The 19,367-nt window shown below is 33.0% G+C and overlaps 3 protein-coding genes across 3 annotated transcripts in view; 1 reads left to right on the top strand and 2 right to left on the bottom strand.

Moving 5' to 3' along the window:
- Positions 1–85: 85 nt before the first annotated feature.
- On the top strand, positions 86–10,110 carry LOC128165132 (uncharacterized). Its single transcript, XM_052829360.1, has 11 exons — positions 86–154; positions 2,632–2,730; positions 3,222–3,346; positions 3,866–3,954; positions 4,236–4,936; positions 5,118–5,262; positions 6,005–6,113; positions 7,484–7,585; positions 7,767–7,868; positions 8,146–8,320; positions 9,924–10,110. Exons 1-11 carry the CDS (start codon positions 111–113, stop codon positions 10,027–10,029), a joined length of 1,797 nt encoding a protein of 598 aa, XP_052685320.1. The 5' UTR covers positions 86–110; the 3' UTR covers positions 10,030–10,110.
- A 1,709-nt stretch (positions 10,111–11,819) lies between these two features.
- LOC128165134 (tektin-4-like) lies at positions 11,820–14,461 on the bottom strand. The gene is made up of 6 exons (XM_052829361.1): positions 13,769–14,461; positions 13,563–13,633; positions 13,323–13,466; positions 12,886–13,108; positions 12,618–12,772; positions 11,820–12,374 (listed from the first exon to the last, which is right to left on the bottom strand). Exons 1-6 carry the CDS (start codon positions 14,315–14,317, stop codon positions 12,158–12,160), a joined length of 1,359 nt encoding a protein of 452 aa, XP_052685321.1. The 5' UTR covers positions 14,318–14,461; the 3' UTR covers positions 11,820–12,157.
- Positions 14,462–16,543: 2,082 nt separating this feature from the next.
- The window catches only part of LOC128166797 (forkhead box protein K2-like), a 6,370-nt gene continuing 3,546 nt past the window's right edge, over positions 16,544–19,367 (bottom strand). The window contains exons 7-8 of the mRNA XM_052832180.1: positions 18,738–19,012; positions 16,544–18,024 (exon numbers count right to left, since the gene is read on the bottom strand). Coding sequence (XP_052688140.1) covers positions 17,884–18,024; positions 18,738–19,012 — 416 coding nt within the window. The 3' untranslated portion in view covers positions 16,544–17,883. The remainder of the gene's footprint in view (positions 18,025–18,737; positions 19,013–19,367) is intronic.

Here is a 19,367-nt window from a genome sequence, read left to right as displayed (position 1 = left end):
TTGTTGTATTATGATAAGTTGGCTGAATATTAAAAAAAGAATTTTAAAAGATATTTTATTTTTTGTTCGAATATTCTCCGTAAAAACTATTTGCATCTTCTCCTTTAAAAATGGCGACTTCCTTGGATTTGCAATGTTTATCATCTACTGAACAGTAAGAAACTAAAAAATGATATCGATTGGTTGTCGAGCTCATCGAAATATATCCATTTTACTTGCATTTGCTATTGACTTATTCATTTAAGAAAGAGACACGAAAGTTAAGAATTTGTTGTAGAATCCAAGATGTATTTTAAAAGGATATCCCCGAATACCCAAACTCCGTCACCATAAGCAGAAAACCCCCCGCGTTTCTCTGTAAATTATTTTTTGTGGTTTTTATCATTTGCAATCACTAAATATAATCTGAAACAATATAATTTATAAAATTATTAACAAAAATATTTTTATTTTTATTCAAATAAGCTCTCTGAATACGACGTTTATCACGCGTGCTTATAATATCTTATGAACCTAACTCCGTCATCCACATGCTCTATGATATGGCAGGGAATGAAGACACATGAACAATTTAGTTAAAACTCCACTTGTATCTAGGCCAAGTTATAATAAGTAAAAATGGTGCATACAATTTAAATTGTATTTAATTTCATCGAAATGAAATGATCGCCAGAATAAAAAATGGGTCCATGTAACAATCACAATAGCCTTTTCAGAATGTATGGATGCCGTTTGATTTATGTCCTTACATATCTAAAATATTTTATATCATTAATTAATATATTACTTATTATATTATTTGTTTATTACATTTTTAGAAATGTTGCATATTCTAAATAGCGATATACCGGAGATATCTATACCCTGTATAAGGCAAAAGTATCGGCATGAGCGATTTGACGTTATCATCAAGAGTAGTGCATAAAGGCTATTGCGGACTGAAAAAAATGTATTAATTACCTTAATCAAAAATGTATTACATGTGAAATGTTTCATCTTGACCTCTCTAAAAATGGCTGACCACCGTAAATGGTCGAATGGGCCCGCATGTCAGAAATATCAATATTTTAGTGCACCCGTGAAAAAGTTTTAGCTGATTTCACACAATTAATGGTGCATAAAATGAACAAGGTTTAATTCTGTTATTTTTTGACACATTTTTAAATTTAACCGTTGCAAATTGTTGACATTTAATTGAAGATTTTTGACATGCAAAAAATGACGTCATAATCGCACTTGATTTCAAACGGCGAGGAGTTTCCCGAAAGTGACGGAGTTAGGGTAGTGACGGAGTTAGGGGGCTATGCGATACAGTCTGCCCCGTTTCCGTTCCATCACATTTTGATAATTTTTATCTTCTTTTTTGAAAAAAAAAACCCAGACCCATTAGCAAATATCAGTTGAATTTGATGCAAGGCAAAAATTGTAAGATTTCTCTTTGTACAAAATTCTCAGGTCCAGTACTTATAGCTACTTGAATTTATAGCTTGAATTACCCATTCTCTCACCAGAGATCGTGCTACACAAGCTTCGCTTATACCTCTGTCAACGCCGGAAAAATAGTCTGTCACATGATCAAAACAAGCATGGCGAGCACATGGCATTGTTGATTCGCTTCTTCTGTTGTACAATCAGCGTGAAGGGAAGTCATGGACGGGCAATGACTTTGAGGACACGTTTAAAAACATCACAGGAGATGACATTGCTGCTGATTTATGTAAAATCATCGATGAATCGGTAGTGTACAGAAACTGATTTTTCAAACTTCTGTCAAACTAGATCATGTGATCATATTTTAATGTTTACCTCCGCAAAATAGTTCCTCCAGTAACGTTGAAATAAAAATAAATAATGGCATTAAAGAAATAATTTTAATTATTCATAATCATATTCATAGACAAAAGGAATAATTACATAGATTTTTATTACATTTTGCCCATCGTTTAAGTTTGTACAAGAATCTTGTACATCGGGCGTTGACAGAGGTGTAAGCGAAGCTTGTGTATAGCACGACCTCTGGTGAGAGAATGTGAATTACCTACAAAGGTTTTTACCTACATGAAGTAGGTTTATTTATCTACTTTTATATCATGGTAAAAAGTAATATTACATACTAACCGAGCATTGAAGTAAATATTACATACCATTTGTTCCATATTTTTAGAACATCAAATTAAAATAAAAGTACTGAAGTGAATGTACTTTATTATTTCTTGAAAATCTATACCTGGGTTTTAAGAAAACCTTCTAAAATTGATGAAATCATAATGAATTAATCAAAATAAACTGTAATTTATTAAACATTTTTTCCACTCTGAAATAAATGATATGATTATGAACATCTAAGACTCTTTAAATTTGATGTAAATTTTAAATAATTGATTAGTCTGCAAATAATTGATAAGTCTGCAAATAATTGATAAGTCTGCAGTCTAATTTAGAGAGATCTCATGCATTATTGAAGGATCATATATTTACCAGGTACTTCAGTTTTTACTATAATTAGTACAATGACAGATTTTGCAAGATTTTCTAAAAACCCAGTTCTCAAATTTATTAAATTAGGAAACTTGTACACCTGTACCATTTGTTGATACTGTTTAATAATATCAGTGTTTTTCTTTTTTTCAGCATTTGTCAGTACTTAAAAACACTAGAAAAGGATGTTGAAAAAAAGATTAAGAAACTTGAATGTGATTGTTCACAGTTACAGCTACTCTTTAAGCCATGGTAATTTTTAAGTATATAAATTTTATATAATCAGATTCAATCAAATATCAGAACCCTTTTTTGAATTACTAATTACACATTAATCAATTACTATTGTAGAATTTTATAGACACAGATTCACTAATTGTACTTTCAATAATAATTCAAATTATCCTCGGCATGTTGCCGGATACTTATATCATTCTTGTACATGTAGACAATTAATCTTTATTGTTCAGAAAATTAACACATACTGTATTATATGAATTGAAGCTTTATACTTATACATGCATATTTTCTCTCAAATCTTTGTTTATCACTTGATGCTGTGTTATTTTCTTTTCTTTTTCATGCATAATGTGTTTAAAGGGGCATATAGACCTGATGGGCCGGGTGTTAAATCTATGCTTACAGTTGTTGATATTACAATTGGAAATGTATACACATGTCACTATGAATAAATTACTTACTTACTTACTTACACTATTAAATGTAATGTATATTTTTGACAGGCCAAAAAACGGCAAAGGAAGCAATAATATCAAAGCACCAATAAATGATGACAAGTGTTTATCTGATGAAAGAAAAAGATGTGATGAACAGATGGAAAGTAGTAATCTTATAGAAAGTCCTGCAGGTAACTAAAGTAGTAATCTTTTAAAATTCTACAGGTAAATAAAGTAATAATCCTAAAGAAAGTCCTAAGGTAAATAAAGTAGTAATCCTTAGTCCTAAAGAAAGTCCTACAGGTGATTAAAGTAGCAATCCTGTAGAAAGTCCTACAGGTGAATTAAGAGTATACATGTACAATTTTTAGACTATACATGTACATGAACCTGGCTCTGTAATCTGTATGCCCAGTACATGTATATCATTTGAAAAAAAAGTGTTTTGAGTGGAAGAGTTTTATTAATGGATTTAAGGATAAATATTTTTTCTTGCATATATGTGCACAATCAGCTTTTTTAATTTACCCAAAGATAGAGAATGCAATTTCTAAGTTTTTTAAACAACCTGCATGTACACATATTGGACTGCATTCTGCTCTTCAGGTTATTTTGTAAAAGTTTACATGATGAAGGGCACCCTTTTAGATAGATTGAAAAAAAAAATGATTTATATGTATTTGTGTAATTATCACATGCAAACATTTTAGAAAGTTTAACACCAGCTGAGAGAGAGGCACTTAATGCCATGGAAAAACTTCTTGCAAAAGCTCAAAAAGCAAGGACATTGCAAAAGAAGGCAAGTTGATATTAAACCATATCAAAATGATTCAAACTGTGTTTGAAATTTTTCAGGGAGTATACATGGTATATAGGCAAAAAATGTTTATCTAAGTGCTCTAGTAATTTAATTGATTATGGTAAGACATAAAGGCAATTATTAAATTAAATGACAGAGATATACTGCATGTGATGCTGACTGCAATCTAAACAACACATTTTTTTTTACAACAAAAGAAGGTCCATGTTGCATTGGAATTGAACATAAACAATTTATTGAATTATTTTCTTCGTATTCAGACAGAGGATTGTCCTAAAAGTTACTCAAGGACTGTTGCTCCATCTTCCCAAAAGAAAGAGCTGAAGATAGATGAAAATGAAAAAGCAAAAAGTGTTTTGTCTAATGAAATAATGAATTCCTCATCTAAAACTTCTATCAAAAAGCCTTCTGAGAAATCAAATGCACAAAGCAGAAAATTTAGCAGAAATCCTGCACCACCATCAAACAAAAGTCACATCAAGGCTCCTTTTCAAACAAATCCTGGTCTGTCATTTCCGAAAAACTCCACAAATCAAGAAGCAATGATCAGAGGAACAAAGAATAAGAAGTTAGTAGGGAGAGGGCATGTAGGGAGGGTTGGAACAAGATCCACAACCAGGGCACCTGCTGTCACTGACCAGAGAGCTCCTACTGTCACTGAGAAGACAGCACCTGCTGTCAATGACAAGGTCAAGTCAGCTAGCCAGAGCAACAGTCCTGACCCAGTCTGTGAAGACTCGACTAGGCTGGAGACAAACCAACGTAACCATAGTGATGCTGATGATGTTTCACCTCGGTCGGCTTCGGCCAGTCATGTACAGAAGCATGATTCACACACCACTCAGGCTTGTCACATTGACTCCAAATCTACAAATGTAGAAAAAAATTGTAATGACAGGGATGTTAGGGCAACAAATACTGAGCCTAAGAAAGATAACAGATTTAACTTGTACAGAGATGGGTGAGTACACATATAGATAGAACTTTTGAAGCACAATCTCTTTTAACCTTGACCTTTGTGACTGATCAATCAGTAAATTACCATATATAGAATGATAAATGAAGGACATGTGTAGTATACTAAAACACTTTCTTGTCATCAAAGAAAAAGCATAATAACTGTCAGAATGTCCATTTTTTAGGAGCCAAGTTGAGATACCATCAAAGCTGAGAAAGCTAGTGTCGGTGAACCACAGACTGAGACAGAAATTATCGGTCGTTAGAGTCACAAAAAAGGTGGATTCTACCAAGTCTGGACAGGACTTCATTGAATCAGTGGAGAGACTGGTAAGGAGAGTTCCACAGATGGGAGGTCTTGTATATACAGTATTATTATACTTTCATGTTAAATACTGAAATCTGATTGGTTTAGACACAGTTGATAATCCGTTCTATTACCCTCAGCGTTAGCAACACACTTGGCAACAAGTAACACAACGAATTCTTACATGCACGTACGGTTTGCTGTAGAATTCACGCCATTTCTATATAAAAGCAGTAAAATTTTCTCTAATATTAAGACATTCAGTATAATAAAATGAATAGTGCCTGTTTGGGAGGATAACAGTTGAAATTGACACCCCTCGAAAACCATTGTCAACCTCCGCTTCACGTCGGTTGACAGTGGTTTTCTTGGGTTGTCAATTTCAACTGTTACCCTCCCAAACAGGCACTATTTATATAACGGTACCTTATTGACATAAAATTGTTTGACTTGAAATTTGAAAACATAATACACACATGTACATTGAAGTGTAAAGTATCTGTTTATTCTGTTTATATTTAAAGATAAAGAGTGAACATCTAAAGTCAAACTTTAACAGATAAATATACATGTACTGTAAATGAATAAAGGAACATAAGCCTTAGTATTTATTACCATGACAGTTTTTCATAGACAGCTATCATGTACATATATGTATTTTAACTGGAACCTATTGAGTATGACAGATTGCATAAAAAAATGATAAATTTAACAAATATGAAAATCTACAATTGATGTACAGTTTGTGATGGTTTGTTTGTTCAGTTTGAGCAAGATCCGGGATATAAATCAGCCCTGGCAGCTCAGAGGGTGGAACATGAGTACAGGAACCTGGGGAAGATGTTGGAAGGACTGACAGATGGCATATCCATGGGTAAATATTAATTTTTTTTACATCACTAACAATGTAAAACATTTTAATCATTAACATCTTGCAAACCGTGATCATTAATACCATTGAACATAGATGACTCAGGTTGAATTTCCGGATGTAAATTATTGCACCACGCTGTTTATTTAGTGAATATTCTGTTCAGCATTCTCAAAGTACATGTACTAAGTTTTATCCTATTAAGATTGGTATGTTAACAGCAATGATTTAAAGTATGTAATTTGGGAAATTGAGATATTTCTTTTATATTCTACACAATTACTTCATATTTATTATTTCAATTTTAATGATTTTTAAAAGAATTTTCTACCAAAACAGACCAAATACATTAACATGATTTCCAGTTTCGAGTTATTGCCCTTCTGTGGTATTGATAAAAAATGTTCTACTGTTTTATTGGTGATGGGATGAACCTTAAACCAACTGTTTGGGTCAAAGTTTAAGGTAATAGCCGATTTGTGTGTAAAATCCATGTCTGGACTATTTATTCTCTTCTTTTGCCCAATCTACTGAAGCTTTCTTATAACTGGTAACCGTGAGGAATTAATATTCACGTAAAGTCACAAGAAGCACATCTCTGAGATTTTTAAATCTCACCTTTATTTTACGGACAGATGTACTTTACCGCTAAATGAAACTGTGATAAACTAGCGATTTGATGCAAAATGGTTGAATCACAGAATTAAGTACACGTATTTGCATGAAATATGGAATCTAGAGTATTTCATACATGAGTCTCAGGATAAAGGATTTGCAGTTACCTTGAATCGTAGGTCAAAGGTCAAGGTCATATGAGAACTCTTTGAGGAGTCCTTGTCTAGACCATATATTATTTACCTTTTATCATATCTTGCTCATATTTCACGTAAGTAGTGCTTATGGATAAAGGGTATGCAGTGACCTTGAACCAAATTTTTAGGTCATTGGCCAACATCATAACATATACCTATGACATCCAGTTTTGGACCTTAATTTTCTCCCTTTGACCATATCTTGCTCGGACTTTATAGACCTTTGTACAAACTACTTTTCTAGAACTTAGATGTTTTCCTCTTGGTTGTATCTACCTTATACTACATCCATACAATACCTGATTAATATAGGATGTGTTATAATCTAAAACTAAACTTTTAAGTCAGAGGATAAGGTCAAGCAAAGTCCTCTAAATTATTTCATGTTTATGTCCTGTATTTAAGAGGGGACCCTTTGAGATGGTCCCCATCTCAATGATGTCTACTTTTTTACTGTTGTCATTTTTTACCATTATCATTTGGTTGTAAAAATGGTAAGGAGGTGGTTTTCATTATTGCAATTATTGTAACATACACATGTATTGGCCCACCTGTTTTCAGATGAAACGCCTGTGTATGAAGTTTTGAGGACAAAGAATATACTGGAAACAGTCTTAACAAGATTTTATCAACTTCAAGAAGAATGGGATTCTGAAGATATTGGTATGATTTATTGAATGTTTATATAAACAAGTTTGATGTTTAAAAGTCAGTAATCAGAGATACACAGAAATGATGCAGTCTTCAAGGTTTCCTTGTGAATGTATTTGAATATTCTTATTGTGATGATATATCTTAGAAGTACAATATAATACCGGTAATGATATATCTTTATTGTTTTCAGATTGCATCAATGAGCTGGCATTGTGCCAAGCTCACAGAGAGCCTAAATGGAATCCTCCACCTCCCACCACCAGGTCAGATATGATGTGGTCTCCATTTTCTAGTAAGTCTATTTTGTTTCTCCATTTGATGGTTTTCATCCTTTTTCTTAGGCTGATAGGGCTTACTGTAAGTCTTATATTTTTACTGTTGCAAACCTTTGGGTAACTGCTATATTAAACCATAGTAAACAACTTCCTCACTGGTATTGTCCACAGCACAAATGCTAGTATATAAGTTACTAGCAATTGACTTTATGTACCATGAGCTGAAATGATGATATTTAAGTACATGTATCAAATTTTAGAACACTGACACAGGCTATATCTATCTGATTACAGGTGAATGTGTTTTACCTGAGCTGAATTCTCGAGTACAGTACAGGTCAACAAAACAGCTGGAGCGCTATATACACCTGATGTTCCAGATTCAGTACCAACACTTGGTCTGTTTACTACAGCAGTCCATCATCTCAGTCATAACCAAACAAATGGAGTCCCCAGGACTCTCAGCCAGGTAATTCAGGCCCAATCTCTAACGCATTCCTTACAAGGTTAAGTACTAAACCAAAAGATTGTCAATAATTATACCCCCGCAAACAAAGTTTAGGGGGGTATATTGGTTTCACCCTGTCCGTCTGTCTGTCCGTCCGTCTGTCCGTCTGTCCGTCTGTCTGTAGACGCAACTTTGTCCCCCCTATAGAATTTTTTATTACTGCATGGAACAGTTTGAAAATTTGTACATATGTTGAACACTATCTGAAGATGTGCACCTGCAATTTTTTTTAAGATCAGACAAGATTTAATGATTTTATGACAGTTTTCATTTTCCTTATTCTATATATTGTACACTAATGTTGAAAAGTAAGGGAGGTAATCCTTACAGATTTTATTAATTAATTAACAGAAAACACTCTAGAAATAGAATATATTTATATAAATACATCCAGATGGAGGTTTTTTGTCTTTATGTCTTAATTAATAAAAAAAAATATTTTTTATAAGTATTCTATCAACTGACAATGCAAAGTTTTTGTTTGTCAATGATAAATTCTTAGGAGCTAATAAGAACATCAAAGACAAGTGTGGCTGAATTCATTTGTCCCAAGGGAGCCATTATCTGAGCCATGGTTCAGATCGAGCATGTGTTTAGGGGAAATTGATAATCTGTAAAATGGGTGATGGTTTTGGGGCTATTTTAAAACTGTTTCATGTAAACCAAAAGTTCTATCATTATAAGGAAATAAATAATATCATTATTCATAAAGAAGTGAAACTATTTTTAGAGGTTGTTTAAGTTTATTTGTCAAGTAAATTGATGAAGTGACCCTATTGGGCATTAATTTAAATGAAATTCAAAATTACTGATATGATTGTAGTGTTTTGGCGATTTTAAAATTGTTTGAAATATTAAATTTTCTTTTTTACATATTTTTACATAGTATGGTAATTATGGTAATGTTTTGGGAGTTTATTAAATTTAACAAGCTCATCAAAGAAAATCATAGTCCTATGAGATCAATTTTCTGATATGGAGTTCCATTGTGCCATAGGAGAAAGTGAGGAAAATTTGAAACAACTAATTGCATCTGTCAAGACTCTTATTAGAAAGATATTGAAAGTTTTATCAACAGAAGAGCATTGCTTGGCCACCGGTATTTCCATTTACTGCAAAGGGAGGGGTTATTGTCATTTTGTTTGTTTTTCTTTAAATCAATTAAATTAAAAAATATATATCATCAGATACATACATTTGTATATGTATTACTGTTGTAGATATGTATGTACTGTGAAATTCTGACAATTTTGATTTTAATTTTTCTTGTTAACTAATTTATTTTTTTTTTTAACAATTCTAGAATTTTTTTTTTTTGTATGTGTTCCAAACCTTTATTATTCAATTCAATTATTTGTCCCATTTGAAATTAGCCTTGCGGGGGTATTAGTCCCATTAGGACAGTTCTAGTTGCATTTGTTGTGGTTTTGCCAGCAATCAATTTACTAGAGAGAACATTAACTTTTTGTCTAATGATATGCGATATCTTTTAAAGAATTTACTACATATATAGTATTGAATTTGTACTAGGGAGTATTATAGTACAAGCATCATCTTTTTTCAGTGATTACCTCCAATTGTTGAGGACTCTCTGTTTCATGACCAACTTCAAAACCTACCCAGTGATTGTTGTGGATACCGTGGAGACAGACAAAGACTCCTCAGATTAATATGACCGGTTATATACATGTATCTATTTATCATCAGCTTTTATATGCATGGATATGTTATCAATAAAATTTATTTTCTTACACTCTTTCTCTGTTGTTACTCTGTCTTAATGCTGAACACTGCTCATAAATAGGCACTGTCACGCAGGTATATAAACCCTTCGATTTCATTTCACCCGGTTGCACACCTGAAATTTTTGTTTGACAAGTAGTACATGTATTCCTTTTATGGTTTGAGATTTTGTGCATATATATCTTGTTTCATGTGTATTTTCTGTTTGTAAATTATGTCTTTTCCTGTTTATTTCATGTAAGTATTCTCCTGGCTTGGAAAAAGTGTGTAAAATTTGATAATTTCATCGCGACCGAGTAACACAGTGGCGCAAGATGTACGTCCACACAGGCGAGACCTCTACAGCGAAATAATTTAAACTTTTAAGAGGTCTGTGGATTTTATAGGGGTTGTAGTAATAGTGGAGATGAAAGAGAAATATGTGTTCAGATTTAAGATCATAAAAAAATGATCTACTTCAAAGAAGATCAATCTTTGGTACATTAGGCTGTGATGTTTCACCTCACTATGGAATTTACACACTTTTTGTACATCCCTGATTACATCTCATTTAAACTATAGACATCAGTATAATTGCATGGACTTGGTTGGAATATGAAGATATTATTACTTATTAGGTCCCACAAATTTCTTTACACAGTCAGTAACAAACCTAATAAGTGTTTTGTTTTGTCGAGGACCTAAAGTTTGATATGTAAACAAACAGAAGATAATACATGATATTAAAATTCATTGCTTAATTCTCTAATTTTTCAGCTTTCTCGTCAGTCATCTGTGCAAACCTGGATGCCATATTGTAGGATCATAATATTATGTCACGAGCAAAGGGGGGTCACTCTTAATATTTTGGGGCTTAAAAATCAAAGGTATGGTTGAACATTTGTGTAAAAAATCAGCTTAAATAACGTTACGTCCGCCATGTTGCCGTATAAATTTTGACGCTCGCTGTGTAAAGAAATTTATAAGGCAATCATGTGACGCTATTCATCCAATCGAGACGTCGAGACATTCCAGTCCGAGGCAAAACAATAAAAAATGTTGGGGTAATTCTATATCTCTTGGGTATACCAGTAAATATGCAGCTATAGCTATCCTTTGTCCTTTGGCTGCAAAGCTGTAGTTTTCAAGATATGTGGATGACTGTCAAGATTATGGCAACTACATTAGTATAGTTAGAATGTCCACCATTGGACTCTGGATTAGCATTTTTATTGAACTACATATACATGGGTTCACCTTCAAGATGTATTTATTCATTTAAGAAGACTTGTTATGAAATTGTAGCTTCTGGTTGTAATCTTAATGTTTTGGCTTTATTGTGTTTTATTAGCCAGATGAATTTTTGATGATACCCCATTAAATTATTTTCACTTTGAGAATGTTATTGTACAATGTATTATGATCTCTTATATTTACATTCCATATGGAAGTGTGCACAACTCAATTTGTTTTCACACCCCATCACAGTTATGAGACTTCATCTTTCAAAATATAATGATTCAATTTGAAAGGCTTAAAGAGGTATAAGATATACATTGTAACTGATCAAACACTGACGACTTAAGAACTGTGTTAAAGAAAAACTTGGTTATATATCCCAGATAAAAACATGTCCAAAAGCTGTGCAACTTTTCTTTCTTGCTTACCAGACCAGCACTTTTTATGTGAAAATCCATACTGGATGATGAACAAACAAGTGAATAAAAAAAATAACCAGTTTGTTTTCATAATCTTCACATATACCTTTATTTACAAAATACTGTACTCAATATCACACATATAATTTAATGTACAAAGGGCAAGGAAAAATCCAAGAATAATTGATCCCCTTTGTAAAATACTTGATAGATCTAGTAGATTCTGCAAACTTGCTTGATGAGGCATGATTTACAATCCCATGATGGTAAATATTATGTCAATAAGATTAGAAATTTTAAAAAAGTTTCACAACAGTACATTAATGGACGTGCAGTGCAAGCTTTGATCTGGCAACAGATCTAAACAGACAGACAGAAGCAGTGAGATATAAAGTCTAAAAGGGGGCAATCTGGACGGTTACTGGTATCCCTGCAGCTTGAGAGTGGTAGGGTACCTAGTGCGCACACTGACACACTTGTCTCTATCAATGAATATACTGTTCTTCTTGCAGGCAATTTCCTTCTCCAGAGCCATCCTGTTATCCTGGAGGTCCTTTCGGGAGTTCTCGGCATTGTTCAGTTGTTCGGTTAGAGCATCAATAGACTGAGCAATTTCATTCACCTCACCCACCAATCTGAAAAATCAAAATGTTGTTAAATTTTGCCTGATAAATCAAATACATATAATATTTATACAATGCATCATTTTGTTGTTATTCTTTACAGTGATATAGATCAAGGAGAAATTTAGAATATAACTCTCTTCATTTAACATGCTGAATTTATCTAAAGACAAAATACTAGTAAACAGAAAAACTGCATGCATCATCTGTTGATGTAACCATTAACAATTTGAATTTCAGGAAAAGCCTCCTTACTTATATTGTACTGGGTCACGGCAGAGCTCGACTCCAGGCCTGTATGTGCGGTTGTTGAGGCGAGTTTGAGAAACCTTCATTGGATTTTCCTTATCTCTGATTGCCTTCCTAAGCATATCAATGTTCTTCTCCATCTGGCAAATTTCATCACACATCTGGAAAAAAATTTTGATTTATTAATTGCAATAAAGTTCAGAAAAGGTTAGGGGGAATGAATGAAGAGTACATGTAAACAGGTGAAGCTTCCATGAAATATTGATAACAATACCTTTCTGAGATTTTCTTCCATTTTAGATTTAGCATCCTCCATTTCTTCAAGGCGTTTCTGGAAGCAGACATCCACTGTGTCACACTGCTCTCGCATGTCTCTGGAGGTGTCCGACAGAATGTTATCGATCAGCTGTCTCAGCTGAATGGACGCCATCCTCTCGTGCTCTGCTCGGACAATGTTGTCATGTGTAAACTGGGCCCAGGATTCAGGAGTAGACTGACTATAAAAAGATTAATCCATTGCTCAGATGTCAGAGAGGAAATACATGTACAACTTTATTTTTTCAATTGATTTACTAAAATTTTCTTCTTGTTTTTCTGTTAGTCATTGGTATTTCATCTGTCAACATTGTTTTACATTTGTGAGGTCTTGCAAGTATTTTAAAGTTAGACCTCAGGTAATAATGAATGATAGATTGATAATTTATTCCTTACATCTCCTCAAACTTGGCTGCACCAGAGTAGAACTGCTTATCAGTGTGCTCATTCCTGAGGGCACCAGATTTGCTATCAATCTCAAGAGCCTCTTTTTTATCACTCCAGTCCATTTCAAGATTTTGTTTTGCATTTCTATTTAACCTTGATAAAAAAAATTATTGGTATGGTGAGTATCTGGTGGATTCTTTTACAAAACACACAAATGGCTAAGACATCAAGAATTTTCAAACTACTCACTTTATTTGCTTATCGGACTGGTCAATTGTTTTCTTGAGCAAATCTTGAACATTGTTGATAATTTCAACTTCCTGAAAGTAATTATTTAGTACACATGAATTAATGTATTCAAATTAATTACTCTGTATCAAAAGTGTCAGATTAAGGATTTTAAAGATTATATATTTTTGCAATTCTCATTTAGAACGTTTAATTTAATAACTTACTTTAAGTAGTCCAAGTTCTACGTTATCCTGTACCAAATCTACACCTTGTCTTCTCTGTCGGCAGTTCAAGTTATCTGTGGCTATGTGAAGAGGAATTTCTGTAGCACGCAAAGCATTTTCCAATCTTTTCTTCTGTGACAACAGCAGATCAGTTTCAGAGATGACATCTTGTATTTCTCTTTCTAATTCAAATTTCCAAAAGTTAATATCTTGAATTCTCTCTCCCAACTTCTTTGTCACCTCTGTTTGCGTTTTGTTTGTAATAGCCTCTGTTTCGCTGGCCGTTCTCTTAGATTCATGGCGAATTCTCTCAGCATTATCTCTGTCGACAAAAGATTGATAATACTTAGAATAATTGCTTTCGTGCCACTCCGGAGGGTTATACTTTGAAGCCCTGAAACCCATCGTGGAGATTCCCATATCGTTTCCTGTGTTGCCCGTGTAAGTGATTTCCATATCAGCATTACGAGAGCCTCCTGATGTTTCGGCGATCTGCACTTGTGGCCTCTCCGGAGGGATTTCCCTGCTCATTAATGTTGCTGTGGCCATGATTTTTGTTCAATTCCAATTTATGATAGTCAAACACTCGTGTCACACTCACATGTGTGACCAGAAACTCCACTAAAACTAGAGGAGTCTACCTCACTACCAACTTGATAAAATGGTTGTTGTTGGTCGCTATGGCAGACACGACTTCCGGTGTAGTCAAGAAGATCACGTGGCTATTAAAATAAGAACGATAACTCGTAATACAAAAAGAAAATCAAAGTACAGAAACTATTCATGGGAAGAACTGCGAACGCTAACGCCCGTTTCCCGCCTACATTTTACATCCAAATATTTCGGAATTTCTGTCAGATATTTAAAAACTAAGTTTTCTACTAAAAAGAATAATCAAATATTTATCAATTTATATCAAAATAAAATTTGTAATCAAATTAATTATCTTTAAACAAAAGTTTTGCTAACGCGGGGTCTTAAAAAAATTTCATTGAAATCGGTCTCTATGAGTGAGGAAATATTTTTAGCGGACAATATGTGCATAAAAACTTAATTATAACATATTTCCGATATATATTAAAGAAAAATTTCATTTTTATTCATATCTGTTAATTATTTTTCGAAAATTTACAAAGCAAAATTCTTTTTTTGGAATGTATTTCGGTCTGTAGACATATGTTCCCCCCTGTGAAACAACAAACCCTTTGGTAAAAATATGCTAAATAACAATCATTAAATCCCCTCAAAGGGAATTTTTGTTTCACGGGGGGGGGGGGGGGAGATGTTTTAAAAAACATTTCCGTTTTCCGTTATTTTCTATTATGAAATGACCTATTTTAACCCAAAATACAAAGTTATCACTCTTTGTTTGACCAAATCATTTTTATTTAATGAAAATATACATAAATGTTTACATTATAATTAAAAAAATAACTTTGATTAGACAACTTTCAAAAAATTACTTTTAGTTAGGCGGCTAAACAATGCTATTGTTCGCAGTCCTTTAACTGATCCAAATGCAGTAGTCAATATCTAGCGGATGCAAAGACTAACTAATACAATGATATAACTGTTTCGCTAAACCATTCCCTGTCCCTTTCTGTTATTTATGTCTCTGGCCGTTGCACAATGATATTTTTCATGACTTTGGACTGAAGTCATGAAAAATACCATTGTGTGATGGAATAGGGGTAAAACTAATGTACGTAACATACATATATTCCGTACTTTAATTGTTATTTTGATTCAATCCTTGCACTTTAAACTGCTTGCAAAATCTGCAATTGATCAATTCATTGAAAATTAATGTGATAATATCTGTACAATATAATTAAATTTTACCTCTCACGTTTATTGTGCACCGTTTTAATAATTGTCGAGGTATTTTCTGATATCAGAAAATGATTTTTTTGATATCGAATTTCTGATATTAGAAAATTATTTTTTTAAATCAGAAAATCGATTTTCAGACATTGTTTTTTTATATCACAAATATGGGGCGCTGTTTTATACGAGGTGCTGGTTTAATATTTTTGTTGTATTTTCTGATATCAAAAAATAACTATTTGATATCAATAATTCGAATTATTGATATCAAAAACTAATTCTTGATATCAAAAAGTCTTTATATTAAAATTCTTTATATCAAAAAATCTATTTTCTGATTTCAAAAACTCATTTTTGATATCAGAAAATGGATCCTGTTTTCTGATATCAAGAATTCCAATTTTTGATATCACAAAATCATGTTCACTCTCTGTATCCAAAGCAAGCTCTGATTCATTTACATAGTTATGCAAGGTAGAACTTGAGGCACTGTAAGCAGCTTGCTATGCAAATATAATTTTTGTTGTACAGCTCCATTTCTTGTGACCTTGAACTTGACATGCTGTAATCTCAGGTCACATGCAGATTTTTGGTCAAGCTTTAAATAAATAAATAAGCTTTAAATAATTTTTAATGACAAGATATGGCCAAGGCAGGAACTGTGCATTTTTTAAGTGGCCATGTTCTTGCACAAATGACCTTGTGTCTAGATCATGACTGACCCTCAGGTCATAAGCAATCTTTATGGGAATTTAAACTTCCAGTGTTTCTCCATAAGAAAGGTATAGAGTGAAAACAAATTATGCATTTTTCCAGTGACCTTGAATTGCACAAACAACATTGGGTCAAAATCACAATCATGCAAACCCTTGGGTCATAAGCAATCTTTTGTGTGAAAAAGGAATGGTTCATACTGTCAGAATATAGGAAATACCAAAAACACAGTGCTGGATTAAAACAGTATGTTTATTCACACACTGAGGATACTCTCAGCAGAAATCTGCTGCTTATACAACATGATTGATGACATACACAATGAAATCATGTAAAAAGAGAGAAAGAGATAGATGAATGATCCCATAAGTTTGTCATTTGGACATGCAGGACTACTGTGTTTAATTATTTTAAAAAAGATGACCAATATGTCTGTATTGATACATTTCTTGAAATTTTGATGGCATTATAAACATCCCATATTTGTGCAATAGTTATCTTTAATGGAAGGAAAACTTTGTTCTTCAACTGAGATTGACACCACAACCTTGTTTATCTGAACAGCAATTACAATTTCAAGTTGCAACAATTTAATATACCAGGTACACCAATGGAAAAGGATAAAAGATCCATATTTAAAAATGTTCTTTTCATTTTTAACAACAAATTCATAAATGAAAACTTTTTCTCACAACAAACAGATCAAGATCAATTTTACAGTGTTGGTAAATTATTGAATAATTATCCACTTTTTGCACAGTTGTTTTTGTTCTTTTTGAAAATGTACATTTGAATTTTCATAAAAAAAACTATGTATAAAAAAATCTTTCATAACAAGCCAATTTAAAAATTTAATCCTAACACTTAATGGCAATAAAACAAATGCAAGAACAAAAAGAAAGTAAAAAAAATTACACTTAATGCACAAAGCAATAACAGTAGATGTTAGGACGAGTAACAATAGATTCAGTGCTATTTTATAAGAACATCTAACACCACCATATTCTACAACAAACTGTTACAGTCAAGTATAATTCATTCTGGATCATTTATCATTTTGAATTCTGTTGTGGTCATATTGCACATAATTCACACAATGCAGAATTGAAAAGAAAAACCATAACAAATAGAGTATCTGTTATTATTAATTTTATATTGATTGCTGACAGAACTTTTAATTTCAATCTGAAGAAAGCAATAGGTCGCATCGGAGCTGCCTTATCTGCAATGTTGGCTATGAAATAATCACAAAATGAGCACTATAGCTGGTTCTGTACAAAACTGGTTCCGCACAATATCTCTGAACCTCCACTCCACAGTACCGTCAAATTTATTTCATGATAACTCACTTGAATACCAAGTGCAGATATTGAATAACTTTATATGTACACTCACACAAATAACGCTATCGTCTGTTGCTATTTCGTATCTCTGAAAACCTCCACTTTAGTTTATTATATGCTTCAGGATTTCAAATATGTCATTGTCATGATTTTAAAATCCATTCTAAAATGACAAAAATCATGGGTAATAAATCTTATCCAAAATATTCCAATTTGATAAAACTCTTCTTTCTATTCTTTAGTTTCGTCCTTAATTTCTAGTTTGATCTGTTTAGCTTCCGTGTGCTCTGAAGCGTGGCCATTGTTTTCTGTGTATTCCTCAGCTTGTCGTTTAGATGTGAGGGTAACAGGGACACCAGCTATTGTAGTCACCTTGAACAGAATTTTCAGACATTAAGTATTACACATACTTACTTTAACAAGCAGAAATTGATAATTTAAAAAAAAAAATTATTCATCCTTCTTTGATAACAACTATTATAACAAACCAAAATCAATTTCAACAAGCAAAGCCAAAAAATTAATGTGATGTTTAATGCCATATTCAATAGGGAAATGACACTATTTTCTATTAAAAGTTTACATGAAGTGATAAATACACATTATTCCTCATCATCTCAAACAATTGCCATATTAGAACTCAATTTCTAGTTTTATGGTAATCACTTAACAACCATAAATCTATCTTAAAGCCCTTTGGGCTTTATAGGATTTGATCCCCCCTGACCAAAATGATCAGCACATTATACTTGAAGAATGATTCCTTATACCTTAATAAAAGATCATAAAAAGGGTGATAACTCTGTCAATAAAAATTTGTTTATCCTGAGAATTTTAATTAAAAATTTCCCGGCCTTAAATTTGCTTTATTTACAAATACAGATCTCTATAGATATTATGTTATTTCTTACCTACCATTCAACATGTTTAATACTTTCATCATGTACATGTTTATTGCATTAGGCTTTAAATGCAAACAAGTACAACAACAAATTTTCAACAAAATGTATCATATCACATGAATTATCTCAACACACACTGATCTAGAGCTAACTAAAACATCAGTATAAGAATGGTTTGCTTACCAACAACTGTTGCTGTGGGACGTGAGAACCAGAAGTGCTGACAAGCTGCACAGCTGACTGGGGAAACAGAGTGATCCCCCCTGCTTGAGATGTGACTGGCTGGCTGAGGATGGTAGCTGCCTGGGTCTGGGCCGGAGGGGCAGCAGACATCACAGTGATGGGCTGACCGGGCTGCTGCTGTACGATGCCCATGTTCATGCCTTGCCCACTTGTGAGATTTCTAACGAGTGTCACAGGCTTAAGGCCTCCTGCTGACACTACTGCTTGAATTTTCTCTACAAGGTTAAGAAGATTCCCTTAAATAATAATATTCCTTTTTCAGTGCTATTAAAATGAGATTTGGTTATAACTGATAACCTAAGTGCCATGCTAAATCAAGCTTGGCTGGGGTTTCAATAGTTATTTTTAATCAAGCATGCATAAAAAAGTATTTTTATTTTGAAAATGGCTATTGTTAGATGTGGAGAACCCCCATTTTTTATGCACTTTCTTTTAAAAGTTGATTGATTTTTATTAACTTGCAATACATGCTCAAGAGAGGAAAGTGAGCCATGTGTCACAAATAAAAACACATACTAATACCTGCTGCTGGGCACTAATTATGCACAAGCTCGTACTTTGTCTTAAAGT

Source organism: Crassostrea angulata, chromosome 10 (genome assembly GCF_025612915.1).
Source record: "Crassostrea angulata isolate pt1a10 chromosome 10, ASM2561291v2, whole genome shotgun sequence".
NCBI classification, from domain to species: domain Eukaryota; kingdom Metazoa; phylum Mollusca; class Bivalvia; order Ostreida; family Ostreidae; genus Magallana; species Magallana angulata.
The sequence above is the reverse complement of the archived record's forward strand: the minus strand, read 5'-3'. Positions and strand labels throughout refer to the sequence as shown.